This window comes from Cornus florida, unplaced genomic scaffold (assembly GCF_030987335.1).
Source record: "Cornus florida cultivar Cherokee Brave unplaced genomic scaffold, ASM3098733v1 CherokeeBrave_3.0.0_Hap2_Chr04, whole genome shotgun sequence".
Taxonomy (NCBI): domain Eukaryota; kingdom Viridiplantae; phylum Streptophyta; class Magnoliopsida; order Cornales; family Cornaceae; genus Cornus; species Cornus florida.
In genome coordinates this window covers 70460006-70475856 of record NW_026775574.1, presented here as the reverse complement: position 1 = coordinate 70475856, position 15851 = coordinate 70460006, and the positions used below count along the sequence as shown (strand labels likewise).

General features: G+C 28.7%; 2 protein-coding genes across 2 annotated transcripts; both read right to left on the bottom strand.

The window, feature by feature from the left end:
* Positions 1-9157: 9157 nt before the first annotated feature.
* Positions 9158-11205, bottom strand: LOC132303475 (non-functional pseudokinase ZED1-like). Its single transcript, XM_059800742.1, has 2 exons — positions 11063-11205; positions 9158-10462 (listed from the first exon to the last, which is right to left on the bottom strand). Exon 2 carries the CDS (start codon positions 10442-10444, stop codon positions 9464-9466), a length of 981 nt encoding a protein of 326 aa, XP_059656725.1. The 5' UTR covers positions 10445-10462; positions 11063-11205; the 3' UTR covers positions 9158-9463.
* A 3096-nt stretch (positions 11206-14301) lies between these two features.
* LOC132305088 (putative disease resistance RPP13-like protein 3) lies at positions 14302-14607 on the bottom strand. Its single transcript, XM_059802770.1, has one exon. The coding sequence runs from the start codon at positions 14605-14607 to the stop codon at positions 14302-14304; it is 306 nt and encodes a 101-aa protein (XP_059658753.1).
* Positions 14608-15851: the final 1244 nt, after the last annotated feature.

Sequence of the window (15851 nt, the reverse complement as noted above, 5' to 3'; positions counted from 1 at the left end):
AAGAGTTTAATTCAAATTACAAAGTCCTACATTAGTTTTAAGTAAAAAAGATTACTTGAAAGTCTCTTATAAAAGTATAGAGCTAAAGAAATAATAATCACACCTTCTTGGCCTTTTGGCTATGTAGTACCAAATTTTTTTGGGTCGGCCTTTTGGCTAACCTTAATAAATAGTTTCAGTATTTATTTATTTATATAAAAAATATTTATTAAATGTGCAAAGAGTTTCAGTATTTATTTATTTATATAAAAAAATATTTATTTATTGATAAGAAAAGAGTTTATATATATATATATATATATATATATATATATATATATATATATAACTCTAAAATCTACCTAATAAAATTCAAATTAACCTATTTATCTATTTATTGTTAGGAATCTTTTAATAAAAGAAAATTTAATTTTCAGAGAAAAATACAAAGCTCTACCAAAGTGTTTAAGTATTTATTTATTTATATAAAAAATATTTATTAATAGATATAAAAAGAGTTTTTATCTATATTATTATTAAATGTGCAAAGAATTTCAGTATTTAAGTATCTATTTATATAAAAATATATTTATTAATTGACATGAAAAGTGTTTTTATAAAAAAAAAAAAAAAAAAAAAACTCTATCAAACTCCAAAATCTATCTAATAAAATTTAAATTAACCAATTTATCTATTTATTAAATTATTATTACAAATTTTTTAGTAAAAGAAAATCTAATCAGACAAGAATTATTAATATAAAAAATATTTATTAATTGATATATAAAATAAAATAATTTTTCTAAAACTCTACCACAAATTAGCTTTTATTATGATTATGAGTTTCTTAATAAAATTAAATCTAATTAGACAAGGATATATTTTTAAAAAATAAAATATTAAATGTGTAAAGAGTTTCAGTAGTTCAGTATTTTTTTTATTTATATAATTTTTTTTTATTAATTTATATGAAAAGAGTTTTTATAAAAAAAAATAAATAAAAGAAAAAAAACTCTATAAAACTCTAGAATCTACCTAATAAAATTCAAATTAACCTATTTATTATTATGAATTTTTTAATATAAGAAAATTTAATTTTCAGAGTAAAATACAGTAACTCTACCAAGATGTTTTAGTATTTATTTATTTATATAAAAAATATTTATTAATTGATATAAAAAAAGTTTTTATCTATACTACTATTAAATATGTAAAGAGTTTAAGTATTTAAGTATCAATTTATATATAAAAAATATTTATTAATTGATATGAAAAGAGTTTTGATAAAAAAAAAAAAAAAAAAGTCTATCAAACTCTAAAATCTATCTAATAAAATTTAAATGAACCTATTTATCTATTTATTATTATGTATTTTTTAATAAAAGAAAATCTAATTAGACAAGAATTAATAATATAAAAAATATTTATTAATTTATATATAAAATAAATTTTTTTTCTAAAACTCTACCACAAATTAACTTTTATTACGAGTTTATTAACAAAATTAAATCTAATTAAACAAGGATATATTTATAGAAAATAAAATAATTTTTATAAAATTCTGTCACAAATTACATATTTTATTTTCAATAAAACTCTATCACACTAGACAAAGATATATAATATTTCAAGAGTTTTTATAAAATTTTAACAAAAATTACCGATTTATATATTTATTAAGAGTTTTTTTAATAAAAGGAAATCTAATTAGACAAGTATTATTAATATAAAAAATTATTTATTAATTGATCTAAAAAGAGGTTTTAAAAAAGTTTCTATAAAACTTTAACACAAATTACCTATTTAACTATTTGTTATGAGTTTTTTAATAAAATAAAATCTAATTATACTACAATTATTAAAATAAAAAATATTTATTAAGAATTATTAATATAAATAATATTTATTAATTGATATAAAAAGAGTTTTTAAAAGAGTTTCTATTAAAATCTAACGCAAATTACCTATTTATTTATTTATTATAAGTTTTTTAATAATAGAAAATCTAATTAGATTATAATTATTAATGTAAAAAACATTTTTTTAATTGATATAAAAAATAAAATAGTTTTTCTAAAACTCTACCACAAATTACCTTTTACTGTCTAAAAATTATCTAAAAAAGAAAAATCACAATAAAATATTTATTAATTGATATAAAAATAATAGTTATTTTTTATGGATAATTATCACAATATAATCGGCCCAGTCCAATTATGATTATGTCATTATCAGGAGAGGACACATGTCATTATCCTATTAATCGAAGAAAACTATAAATAGAGGTATGGAGGAAGGGAAAAAAAAATTGAGAATTCTAGAAATCCAGAATTCCAGAGAGAAATTTAAAGGGGGCATAGACCCAGAATTACAAAACTCTGCCAAAGAGTTTCAGTATTTATTTATTTATATAAAAAAATATTTATTAATTAATAGAAAAATATTTTTATCTATAAAATACAGAAGCCCTGCCAAAAAAGAGTTTTATTATTAAATGTGCAAAGAGTTTTGGTATTTCAGAAATTATTTATTTATATAAAAAAATATTTATTAATTGATATGAAAAGAGTTTTTATAAAATAAAAAAAAAACTCTATAAAACTCTAAAATCTACCAAATAAAATTCAAATTAACCTATTTATTTATTTATTATTATGAATTTTTAAATAAAATAAAATCTAATTTAACAAGAATTATTAATATAAAAATATTTATTAATTGATATATAAAATAAAATAAATTTTTTCTAAAACTCTACCGCAAATTAGCATTTATTATGAGTTTCTTAATAAAATTAAATCTAATTAAACAAGGATATATTTAAATAAAAAATAATAATTTCTATTAAACTTTATCACAAATTATAAATTTTATTTTTATTTTTCCTAATAAAATTAAATCTAATTAGAAAAGGAAATATTTAAAGAAAATAAAATAATTTCTATAAAACTCTATCAAAAATTATATATTTTATTTTCAATAAAACTCTATCACATTAGACAAAGATATATTTACAGAGTTTCTATAAAATTCTAACACAAATTACCTATTTATCTATTTATTATGAGTTTTTTAATAAAAGAAAATCTAATTAAACAAGCATTATTAATGTAAAAAATATTTATTAATTGATATAAAAAGAGTTTTTTAAAGAGTTTCTATTAAACTGTAACACAAATTACCTATTTATTTATTTATTATAAATAGATTTTCAGAAAATAAAATAATTTCTATAAAACTCCACCACAACAAAGTATCTATTTTATTTTCTTTAATGCTCTATCACATATAACCTATTTTTATCTATTTATTATGAATTTTTTAATGAAGAAAATCTAATTAGACAATGATATATTTACAGAAAATAAAATATTTTTTTAAAAGAGTTTATATAAAACTCTAATACAAATTACCTATTTATGTATTTATTATTAGTTTTTTAATAAAAGAAAATATAACTAGAAAAGAATTATTAATATAAAAAATATTTAATAACTGATATAAAAAAATTAAATAATTTTTCTAAAACTCTACCACAAATTACCTTTTATTATTAGTTTTTTAATAAAAGAAAATCAAATTAGACAAGTATATATATATTTAAAAAAATAATAATTTATATAAAATTATACCACAAATTACCTATTTTATTTACAATGAAACTCTATCACATTAGATAAGAATATATTTAAAGAATTTTTATAAAACTCTAACACAAATTACCAAAACTTTACCACAAATTAACTATTTTTTTTTTTTTTAAAACTCTACACATATAACTTGTATTTATCTATTTATTATGAGTTTTATAATAAAAGGAAATCTAATTCAATAAGGATATATGTAAAGAAAATAAAACAATTTCTATAACTTTATCACATTAGGCAAGAATATATTTAAAGAAAATATATAATAATATAATAATACATATAAATAAAATATAAATGTTAAAGAATTTGAACATTTCAGTATTTATTTTTTAATATAAAAAATATTTATTAATTAATATAAAAAGAGAACTCTATCACATATAAGTATATAACCCTTGTATTAATCTATTTATTATGAGTTTTTTAATAAAAGAAAATCTAATTTTACAAAGATATATTTAAATAAAAAATAATAATTTCTATAAAACTGTACCTCAAATTACCTATTTTATTTTCTATAAAACTCTATCACATTAAATAAGGGTATATTTAAAGAAAATAAAATATAAGCTAGGGTCTTCCAAAAATGACAAACTTCATATAATAAATTTTTATATCAATTTCAATCTAATGTATGATTAGTATAATTGAAATTTTATTTTAAAATTTAATTAAAAATTAATATAATTGAATTTCTATTGTAAATTAAAAAGTATACTAAATTACAAATTACCTAATAAAATTCAAATTATCTAAAAGAATTTGTTACTTTGCAAAACTCAAATATTTCACTATTAAAATAAAAAAATTATTAATTAAGAAAAAATAAAATATGAAAATAAAAATTGTATAAGTTACAAAACATTCCCCACGTGCATCGCACGTTCCTTTTCCTAGTATATATATATATATATGTATATAGTAAACAATATGAAATTGAAGAGAAATATCTTGTGTTCTTCTACAGGGAACTCTTAATCCCCAAATCAACAAACAAATTCATCATTTATAAATGTAAGTTAATCATTTTTTATATCAATAATCTTGAATTAAAGCATTTCCAAAAAAGAACAAAACATCCAAAAAGAAAAAAAAGAAATTGATATACATGTAATTGTGTGTGTGTGTGTGTGTGTGAATATATACACACACATCGTAGAAAATAGATCAGACAAATAACAATTTTTACTTGAAGCAACTTGAAAGTTTTGAAAGACAAAAAAAAAAAAAAAAATCAATAATCAGATCTATAATCTTTAAATTATTGACATTTTCAAATACAGTAATCAAAGAGCAAAATAAATAGTAAAACTGTAAAAGTGATTAATTAATAGTAAAGCAGCAAAATTTCACTAGTCCACTGTTGGTTTGACATGCTAGTCTTTTTTTTCTTTTTTTTTTTTAAACGTAGTGAAACAACAAATGAAACCATTTTGGGGAGGAAAGAGAGTGAGTGGGAACATTTTTTTTTTTTAGATCTATTTATAGATTTTAATGTACGAAAACAACAAATGAAACCATTTTGGGGAAGAAAGAGAGTTACACACACACACACTGAAACAACTAATGAAATCCACTTTTGTCCGCACAAAAAAACATAGGCAAAAAAGTATAAAACCTTCCTCAACTATTAAAAAATTAGCATTTTACTTTTTAAATTACAAAATGGAGCAAGTCAGTACTACAACTATAAAAAATTGTATAATTTGACCCCCCGGTAGTCCTTCCTGTCACCGCCATTGCACATTTACAAAATTGCACATTATAATTAACATTTTAAAAAAGACAAATAAAACTAAATTTGGGAAATACCATTAATACCCTCATGCTATATACATCTTATATTACTAAAATTTCGTAGTGTAAAATCCAGAGGTCTTCGGTGCTTAGAGAAGAGAAGAAAATGGAGATGACGTCGCATCGGGTGTTGTTGACAGATCCGACGTTGGTGATGCGGGTGATTGATAGAGTGAACGGAGGTACTAGAGGACGACGTCGTTGCGAGTTCCGATGAGGCTACCGGGATTGTTGATTCCGATGAGGCCACCGGGACTGTTGAGCAATAGTGCTTGTCAAATTCTAGGTATGGCGGATTTAGGTCTGTTTCGTTTATGAATTTCACGGACTTTATATCGTCGGCGAATTTCTTGTACAGTTTAGGGATGTTGTTGGAATTTGCATGATTTCGTTGCCCAAATCAGCCTCCGCTCCTTCCCGTGCTTGACAACGGCAGAGAGTTGATGTTGAGGGAGTAAAGGATAGGCTCAATTTTGGTGACGCAATTCCGGCGACGTCGATGATGGTGGAGATGATGACGACGACGACGCCGATGACCTCTTTGTCATAGTTGTACAACAAATTTTCAAGAAATTCGTTATCATTCGATTATCTGTCCTAGAATAAGAGATCGAAGCTTCAACGATTGATCAAATCAATGATTAGAGAGCTGAGAAAACATGAGTTGTGGTACTGTTGTGGTAATCGGAATCCCCGTCCGGTGGTCATTGTTGGTTGGGGTTTCGCCCAAGGAAGATGTTGTACAGATTTTACCCAAAAAAAAAAAAAAGAAATTGTTGCAGAGATTTGGTTCTTGGTTGCACAGTTGATCGTGATCGGTGGTCGTCGTTGGTTGGGGTTTCGCCAAAGGAAGATGTTGCGCAAAATTGTTTTGTCCTCGTGGCTGCAGTACTTTCCCCTGTTCAAAACCTTGTCCTGCCAGTCCGCAACTCACTGCTCGTACATCGCCGGAACAGTCTTTGATTTTCGGCGTTATGAAGTTGTGGTCGCCGGCGTTAAGTATCGGCTCCTCTGACAATTGTTACCCATATGTATATATATATATATATATATATATATATAGGCGCAGGGTTACAATGGTCACATGGCAAGGGCAGTTTTGGAATTATATCATAAAGTTAACTCCCGCGGTCGGAAATAAGCCGGAATAGACTGTCAGGGGGTCGAATTGCTTATTTCTGATAGTTGAGGTAGGTATTGACTTGCTGAATTTTGTAATTCAGGAAGAAAAATGTTGATTTTTGATACTCGGGAAGGATTTTATATTTTTTGCCAAAAAAAAAAAAAAAAAAAAAAAAGAGAAAGCCTATAAGGCCTATTCCAAAAAAATTTCTTGGGGCCCAAGTATGAAATTATGTATATTAAATTTTTATTAAACTATACTAAAAAAAATTTCAAAAATTTTGGGAGAGCCATGGCCACCCCTGGCCTAACCCTCCCTCTACCCCTGGATTATGGTGGGTACACTGAATACTTCCTCCCTAACGAGCCAAAAGACTACGAAGGGACTAGATAGGCAAACCAAATAAATCAAGACAACAAAGCCCAACCAAGATTAGAGGCAACAAAGCCCTTTTCAAGGCCACTGGTAATAACCTTCAATACTCTTATACACTTGACTTTTCAAATATCCATTTATTTTTATTTATTCTTATTATATTTATCTTTGCAAGAAACTTATACACTCACTGTCTCTATAAGGACTTCAATCTCGTCCTTTGACTTTAAAATGCCAAAAACTGTTCGCACATCTATTTAAATGATAAAATATACACATCGATAGTGATACAATAATGATTTAAAGTTCCAAAGTCGGATAACTTTGACTAATTTATATAAGTAAGAATCGATATCATCATGACATCAACTCCTACTCATATAAAATTAATTGACGTGATCTACAATCGGACTCCCAATTAGTACTCGTAGTGATAAGATCATATCATTCTACTTATGCCGGTGTTCACACATTTAATTTAATTTAGAGTTTTGTTTAATTTTATAATTAGTCAACTATTTTCCCCTTCCAAACAGAATTAACTTCCTTCTTTAGCCATTTCTTATATGAATGACTATTATGCAAATTCGTTAATTTGCATCTTGGTTAATTTGAGTATTATGACTATTAGACCACTCTTATAGATCGCAATTGATCAGTGATATTTAATTTTTTTCATATATAAAACAGCTTTTGTAAACATTATATTAAAACAAAATTTTAAACTAATTTATTTCATCAGTGATACTACGCATATATTTTTTCTCCTTCGCTGAGATAAAATGCTTATAAGTTTATTACTTTTTAACTTCTAGGTGTTGTTTAAAGAACAACTTGTTCTTCTTCATGGCGTTTTTATTTATTTTTTATTTATTTTTTTATTTTAGTAAATTGGGAATCTCATTTATTACCGATTACACAGTTTTTGTACTTGCAAAATCCTTATTGAATTTTTTCTTTTCAATTATAAACAGTTTTTCTTTTAAATAATTAATATATAAAGGTTTTGAATTATATAAAACAAAAGGCTTTATGACTTTAAATTGTTAGGGAATTTTTTTGTATTCTATACAAGACACTAAAAATAATACATCAAATTATATTCTGAGTCAAAACAATGAATAATACGTCAATGAATAGCGATGAATGGTACATCAGTAAATAAGACATCAATATGAATGACACTAGTATCCGAATGAGCAATATAATTTAAGTAAAACTATTTTTTTTTTTTTTTTTTTTTTTGTGACACTAAACAAAACAAATTAATTCAATAAAATTAAGAAAGGAAAAATAACAATAATAAAATAAGAATTTCTGAAAAAGAAATTATCTACTTCATGTGGGACCCCTCTTCTACTTAAATTTTTAAAGAATAGTGATACTCACATCCAATACTTACACTGAATTATCTAACATGCAGTGAATTATCTAACTAAATAATTTTTTATTAATTATTTATATTAAAAACAAATAAGTAGAGAATCATTTCTTATTTGTTGCATAAATAACTAATTAAAAAGAATAGATTTAACAATTCTTAGGTGTAACAATCATTTTCTAATTCTTAAAGGTCTGGTGGAGTTTGAATTCTCTTAGCACCATCTTCAAAGAATTAGTATAATAATTTTGACCTTTATTTGTAGGATAGACAATTGTATACGTCTTCCAAGAAAGAAAAAAATTTGTATATGTCACATATACAGTGGACAATGAAATACTTTAAAAGGTCTAAAACTTTTATTGCCGGACAAAAAATTAATATAATCAAATTGAGTAGAAGTAAAGTTCCAAAAATTATCGAGCTCAATGTCATTCTCCGCAATTTGCAGAGCACATACACGCAATAAGAGAACTCTCATTTGTGTATAAATTGTAGAGTATTGTGGAGAGAAATAAATGATAGTAAAATATTGTAAAGTTTTGATTTCTCGAGTTTGAAACTTTTCCAAACAGAAGATACAACGGGGCCATGGGCCCTATTGGCCTCCCTCAAAAGCGTGGGGTTGGATCTCCATTTATTTATTTATTTTTATTTTAAATTTTCTTTGGCAAGAGAGGCATACAATTTTTGCCCGGGGCTTGAATCTCTCCCCCTTCTTTGAGGATGGGTTCGATCTTCAAAGGGAGCACTTATGAAAGCGTATGGATATTTATACCTAACCCAAAAATGTGGGTATTTATACCTAACCCAAAAAATTGATTCAATACTGCCATGACCAACTCAATACTATAAATAAAAGTCTTTTGTTAGATCTCTAAATGATGTAAATAACATTTGGTCCATATTTAATACACATCCCAATATTCATAATAAATTGAAATAAAATCCCTTTCAATGTAATCTAGAAATAGCCATAAAATCTCACACACATATTGGGATTAATGAATTCTTCTTCTTCTTCTTAAAAAACTCGAAGGCATCTATCTCATCAGTTTTAATGTGAAAGAAGCAAGCTCACAATTCAACAAGCATGATGGGTGGTGGGAGAGATTGATTGAAATTTGATAATCCTTCTAATCTCTTTTGCTACTTGCGTCATGTTGGCCTCCCCTCTGGATTTTCACTACAGCATTTGGATGCAAGTCTCCATGCCATTGAAAGCTTGTATTGATCTTCCAAAGTGATATCTGCTCCCATATAGTTTGTAGCTCTCTCAATAATAAATTGATCAAGTTGTGGCATGTCCTCCTCTTCCAGGAAGGCACCACATGATGCCAAAATAGAATCAATATCTGGCTCGTCCTCTTCCATGCTAGGCATTCGTAAAGAAATAATCTTTTCTCCTGACAAAATTTCAATCAATAGCGATCCGAAAGAGTAAACATCACACTTCTCAGTAGCTCGACTTGTTGAATAGTATTCTGGAGCCAAATATCCAACAGTCCCTTGAACACGTGTTTCTACGTACTCCTCCCCTGGAGGAATTGACACAGCCAAACTAAAGTCTGATAGTTTGGCAACATAATTTCCATCTAAATATATGTTTGTTGGTATTACGTGCCTGTGAATGATGGGCGTGGACAACCCAGTGTGGAGATACGCCAAAGCATCAGCAACCTCCTTGGCAACCTTCAACCTACAATCCCAAGGTAGTAGCTGTTGATGATCGCCAAATATATGATCAGAAAGAGCTCTATTTTCTGGATACTCATACACTAGGATCGGACATTCAGTTTCAAGGCAGCAGCCCAAGAGCATGTGTATGTTGTTGTGGTTGTTTAACTGTGATGCAAACACAATTTCATTAATACCATATTCTTTATTGTCGTGGTAAAAAGACTTGACAAGTATTGGACGGCCATTGGAGGAACTCTTGTAGATCTTGTTGCTCTTGTACCAACCATTGGTTGCAATTACAAGGTCTTGAGCTGAGAAAATTCGGAAGGGATTATATTTTCCATCACATGAATGGAGCAGCTCTTCCAATAACATGCCTCCATTGCGCAACATATTTCTCTCCTTTTCCTTTTTTGAGACTCTACTTCTCAATTTCAGTATGCTTAATGAGGTGCCCATAAATAAACAGTAGCCAGCCTAGTAATTACAAAATTAATTGTTCCTTAATTATCTTCAAACCATGCAATTAATTAATTACTTAATTAAATATATCCTAAACAAGTTTACTCACACTAACCCATCTTATCATTAATCATCACCAATTTCGTATAACTAATAATATTTTCCTAAATAAACATATGTATATACTGCCTAATAATTTCCATATTTTATTTATATACCCCAAACAAGAATATAATATATATAAAAAATTAATGAAAAAATATCCTAAACAATTTACTCACGCTAACCATCTTATGATTAATATGGTGGATTGACTAAATTTTTGTAAAACTACTATTATTTTCCTAAACCAACTTATTTATACAGGAAAATTATATATTGCCTAATAATTTTAATTTCCATTAACCAAAAAAATAAAATACCCTTATCAATAACTCACATGTATTGTGGTAGGATTTGTGTATCCCAACTACTAGTTATTACAGAATAAATAATTGCACAAATATATAAAAACTAACCACACATATATATATATATACTTCACAAAAATCAGATTTAAGAAAGCTAAAGAAATTTTACAAAGGGAAATTAATAGGAAAGAAGATAGATCCTAACCTGGTTGTGAGTAAAGAGTCTCGGACACAAACTTAGATCTTTACAAAGTATAAATTGATGAAGATTGAACACACAGCTTTGAAGGGGAATTTTACATGGGGAATTAATAGGTGAAGGAGAACAGGGTGAGAGACAGTGAAGGGGAAGAAGGGGAATTTTATAGAACTGCACATTTGCCCTAACTGCCCTCTTAACACCCTCCAACTGGGCTGATATCAAGCGGGCTCTAACCTTCGGGCCATAGTGGATACTGGTCTGCCTTGTAATGTTGAAGAGATCGGGCCTGGGAATGGCGGTTTTGATCATTGGGCCTGGTGGGTCATTTTGAAGTGGATCGAAGGCCCAATAATGCTCTGGATAGAGTGGACTGACTACTACGAAGCCCAATCCACTTTCTGCTCCTTCAGGGACCAATAAAATGCTGCCACGTTACGCGACTGATTAGGCGACTGACGCTAGCATCCCTCTAATTTTATTAGAATAATGGTTCTAGTGTGTCAGATTTATGAAACTATCATTTCTACCATGATGTTTTAGTTTTAGTTGTGGACCCTCCTTATTTGGTGGTCCGGAGAGAAATTATTAGGTGGTCCGAGACTATGTGGCAATATGGTTAATCACAAGATGTCATGCAACCAAACGTGTCAACTTTATTCAGATTTTTATTGTACGATATCTTGTGATTTGGCCGATAGAACAAGCAGGATAGAAACTACATTAGCTTCCAGACATCGACAACCACCAGGAGCAAAAAACAACCATTTAGAAAAGGCATCATGAAAGCAAGACCCATATCAATTTTGATAGAATTCTTGTCAACTGCTTAATTTCTTAAATACAACCATGGATGGAAGTAGAAGCAGACTTGAGAGTCATAAAAAAGAGAGAAAAGAGAAGGCAATGCAGGACACCTCAAAAGGGTTTAATATCCCAACCAGCAAGTAACCACCTATTATAGGTGGATCTTGATCCTCACAGTGCCAAGAATCAAATTGATTAAAATAGGTGGATCTTGATCCTCACAGTGAGCTTTGGCAAGAGAGACACTTTTTGCCCACATTCGGGTTTGAATCTCTCCCTTCTTCTTTGGAATTCGATCTTTATAGGGGCACTTGTGAGTGTGTGGGTATTTACCTAACCCAAAAAATTAATTCAATATCGCCATGACCAACTCAATATAATTAGAGGTCTTTGTGAGATCTCTAAACGAGATTTTAAAAAATGACATGACTACAAGAGTTGGACCATTGTATTATAATTTTCATATAATTTCCAGTCACCACTCTCTTATATTTCCTCCCCAAAAATATATATATATATAAATAAATAAAAATAAACTCTAATTAGTTAAGCACTACAAGAATTTATCCTCCAATTTTTTTTTTTTTTTTTTTTTTTTTTCCTTTCAAATAACTAATAGAGTCACCATTTCATTTATCAATCGTATAATATAAATAAAATAATTAATTATAACTTCAAATTCAATAAATAATATATTTGTGACCCACTAACATGGCCTGCCACTTTAGAAATTATTTTAAATCCAGCATAGTAGGTGAGTTTGGGCTTGAAGGATGTTGGCCTCACCAGCCCAATGTTGTGATGCGAGCAACAGAGTCCATTCCACATCAGTGCTGGCCCAACAGGGTGCACATTTCATTCACATAAATTGCTTTTCATCTTTTAACTAAAATCCTCAATACTCTCATTGACAACTTGAGAAAATAATCTCTATAATCATAACAAAGGCAGAATAAGTAATAATCTTTGGGCTTTGTTTAAATATTTATTTGTTCTAAATAAGAAATCCAATATGCTAATGCAAATTATATATATACATAATTTTACCATTGTTGTGGTTCACTTCCATGAAACAAAGTTTTTGGAGGGAAGACAAACCTTCTAATCCCACTCTAAAACCATATAAATCGTAAACGGGATAAGCTTTACCATAATGATACACCAAGAGATGACGAAGTTGTTGAAGCTTTAGGATTTGAATAGGCAGCTCACCATTGAATAATATACGCATCAATGAATTGGATATAGGTTCTGCCACTGAGAACATGAGCAATGAACGAAGTTGAGAAAAATGATTTGTATGCTGCAAGTTCCCCACGGTAAAGTGTATTGACAGGCGGCAAACTTTTTCCGGCCCTGTTGTGCTTCCTTTGCTGACTATTGTGACAACGTTTTGTTCTCTTGACTTTGAAGTAATTACTTCACGGAAAAGATTATGGATGCGACACTCTCTAAGCCTTCCAAGTTCTAACATCGTCTATCTTTGCCAGGGGCAGAGGCAGCATGTGCCCAGGCTGCCCCCCTGCCCATGCTGCCCAATAGAATTTTTTATACATAAATTTGTAAAAATTGATAAAATGCCCCCCCTAAAATTAATAAAATGGCCCCTATCCATTAAATTTTATTTTATTTTATGCATATAATTTATAAATATTTATAAAATATCCCCATAAAATTTATAAAATTATCCCCCATAAAATTATCTATTTCTAAAAATGTCTTTAATTCTTTATTCCTTTTCCTTATTATTCTTTAAATTTCTTTTTGTCGCCTTCAAAAATTTTTATATTCTCTTTCTACAATTAAAGTCTATTTTTTCCTTTAAAATTCTCTCATATATAAATTTTTATTTTATTTTCTTCTTAAAAAATTCCTTTTTCTTCTTAAAAATTTATTTTTTCTTCCACTCATGCATAATGTATGTGCAATTAATCTTCTTTTTCTTTTTTCTCTTCTTATTTATTTTTTTTCTTCCACTGTTGTTACATTATTATATTTTAGGCATGTTTGAAAAAATTTATTTTGTCAGTGCTAACATGCTCCCCCTGAACCAAATTCCTGGCTCCGCCCCTGATCTTTGCCACCTGGACCAAGCTTCTATTAATAAGCTCATTGAGGTAGCCTTCAGCAATTTCTTCCATCGTCATTCCCCCTCTCACTTCCACAAATCCTTCTGCGATTCATAGTCAGATCAGTCTCATTCGCTCAATCTTGTAACCCTTGGGGAATATACCCAAGTACAAGAAACAAATTTTCAGATAGTATGGAGAGAGTATCTTTTTTATATTCTCGAGTTTGTCGTTGCCTTCTAACTGAGCGCCAAGGCTACAGTGAAACAATTCCCATTATTGGGCTGTACTATTGTCTTTCGTAGCCAAAACACCACTAATTGCCATAATTGCAAGTGGCAAACGCTCACACTTTTCTAAGATATTTTGTCAGAGTTTCTCTAAATGTGGAGGGCAATGGTTGCCTTGGAATGTCTTCCTACGGAACAAAGTCCAAGACTGTTCTGGGGACAATGATTTCATAGTATAGATGTGATCAGGAGATTCTACACAAGACGTAGAAGCTACATCAACAATGCGGGTCGTGAGCAGTATCTGGCTACCACTATTGTTATCGGGCAATGCATATTTTAGAGCATCCCATTCATTTTTACTCCATACATCATCTAGAACAAGCACATACCTTCGCTGTTGAAGGAAATCTTTGATATTTGCTTTCAAGCTATTGTTGTCCATAGTTTCCAATCTATAAGGTGCCGGCTGCTCGACATCATCAAAAAGTTGTCGAATCAAGTCTTTGAGAAGCTCCTTGAAATCAAAGGATTGAGAAACACTTATCCAAACATCGTATTGAAAATGACTTCATCAAAAAGTTGTCGAATCAATTCATTTTGTTGAATTGTCTTTTATAATTCTCTCAAAACTGTTTTCTATTTTTTGAGTTCTTAAATTTTATTTATTTATTTTAATTTTGTAAGTGCCACACAAGTCTAGTCCTTTAGTGCATCATCAACTTTTGGGCTATATTAAATTCCAACACAATTAAATTTAGTACCTTTTTTTTTTTTAAGAGCAATTTCAAGGCCAAAATGACAATTAGTAAGAAATTTGGCACTTAGCTGGGTAGAAAGTTGGACAGGATGAGTTATTATGAGTAGCTTCAAGTTACATAGTATATAGTAACTGCAATATAGATATATATTCACACACACACACACACACATACAAAATTGAGTTTTCAAGTTAATTTAATGGATTTTAATTTGGGGTCAGACTAGCAGAGGCATTAGTGGGGGATCACAATCCTTCCTCAGGCAACCTAATGAATCATACGAGCTAACATAATCTAGAGTTTAAATATAAAACTTGAATTATTTCGTAACCCCCTTGTTTTTGTGATCCCATGATAGGCAAAGATGGTTGAAAATAATGTTACGTTTTAAAGCACTAATTCCGCGCTTTGTGATTGAAATTAAAGAAAATTTAATTCAAATTTTGAATAAAATTCCTCTGCTTTCAATTTCGAAACAATGGGTCACAAATAAAATAAAAAAAGAAAGAGAAAGCCTATAAGGCCTATTCCAAAAAAATTTCTTGGGGCCCAAATATGAAATTATGTATATTAAATTTTTATTAGATTATACTAAAAAAAATTTCAAAAATTTTGGGAGAGCCATGGCCACCCCTGGCCTAACCCTCCCTCTGCCCCTGGATTATGGTGGGTACACTGAATACTTCCTCCCTAACGAGCCAAAAGACTACAAAGGGACTAGATAGGCAAACCAAATAAATCAAGACAACAAAGCCCAACCAAGATTAGGGGCAACAAAGCCCTTTTCAAGGCCACTAGTAATAACCTTCAATACTCTTATACACTTGACTTTTCAAATATCCATTTAAGAAACTCATACACTCACTGTCTCTATAAGGACTTCAACCTCGTCCTTTGACTTTAAAATGCCAAAAACTATTCGCACATC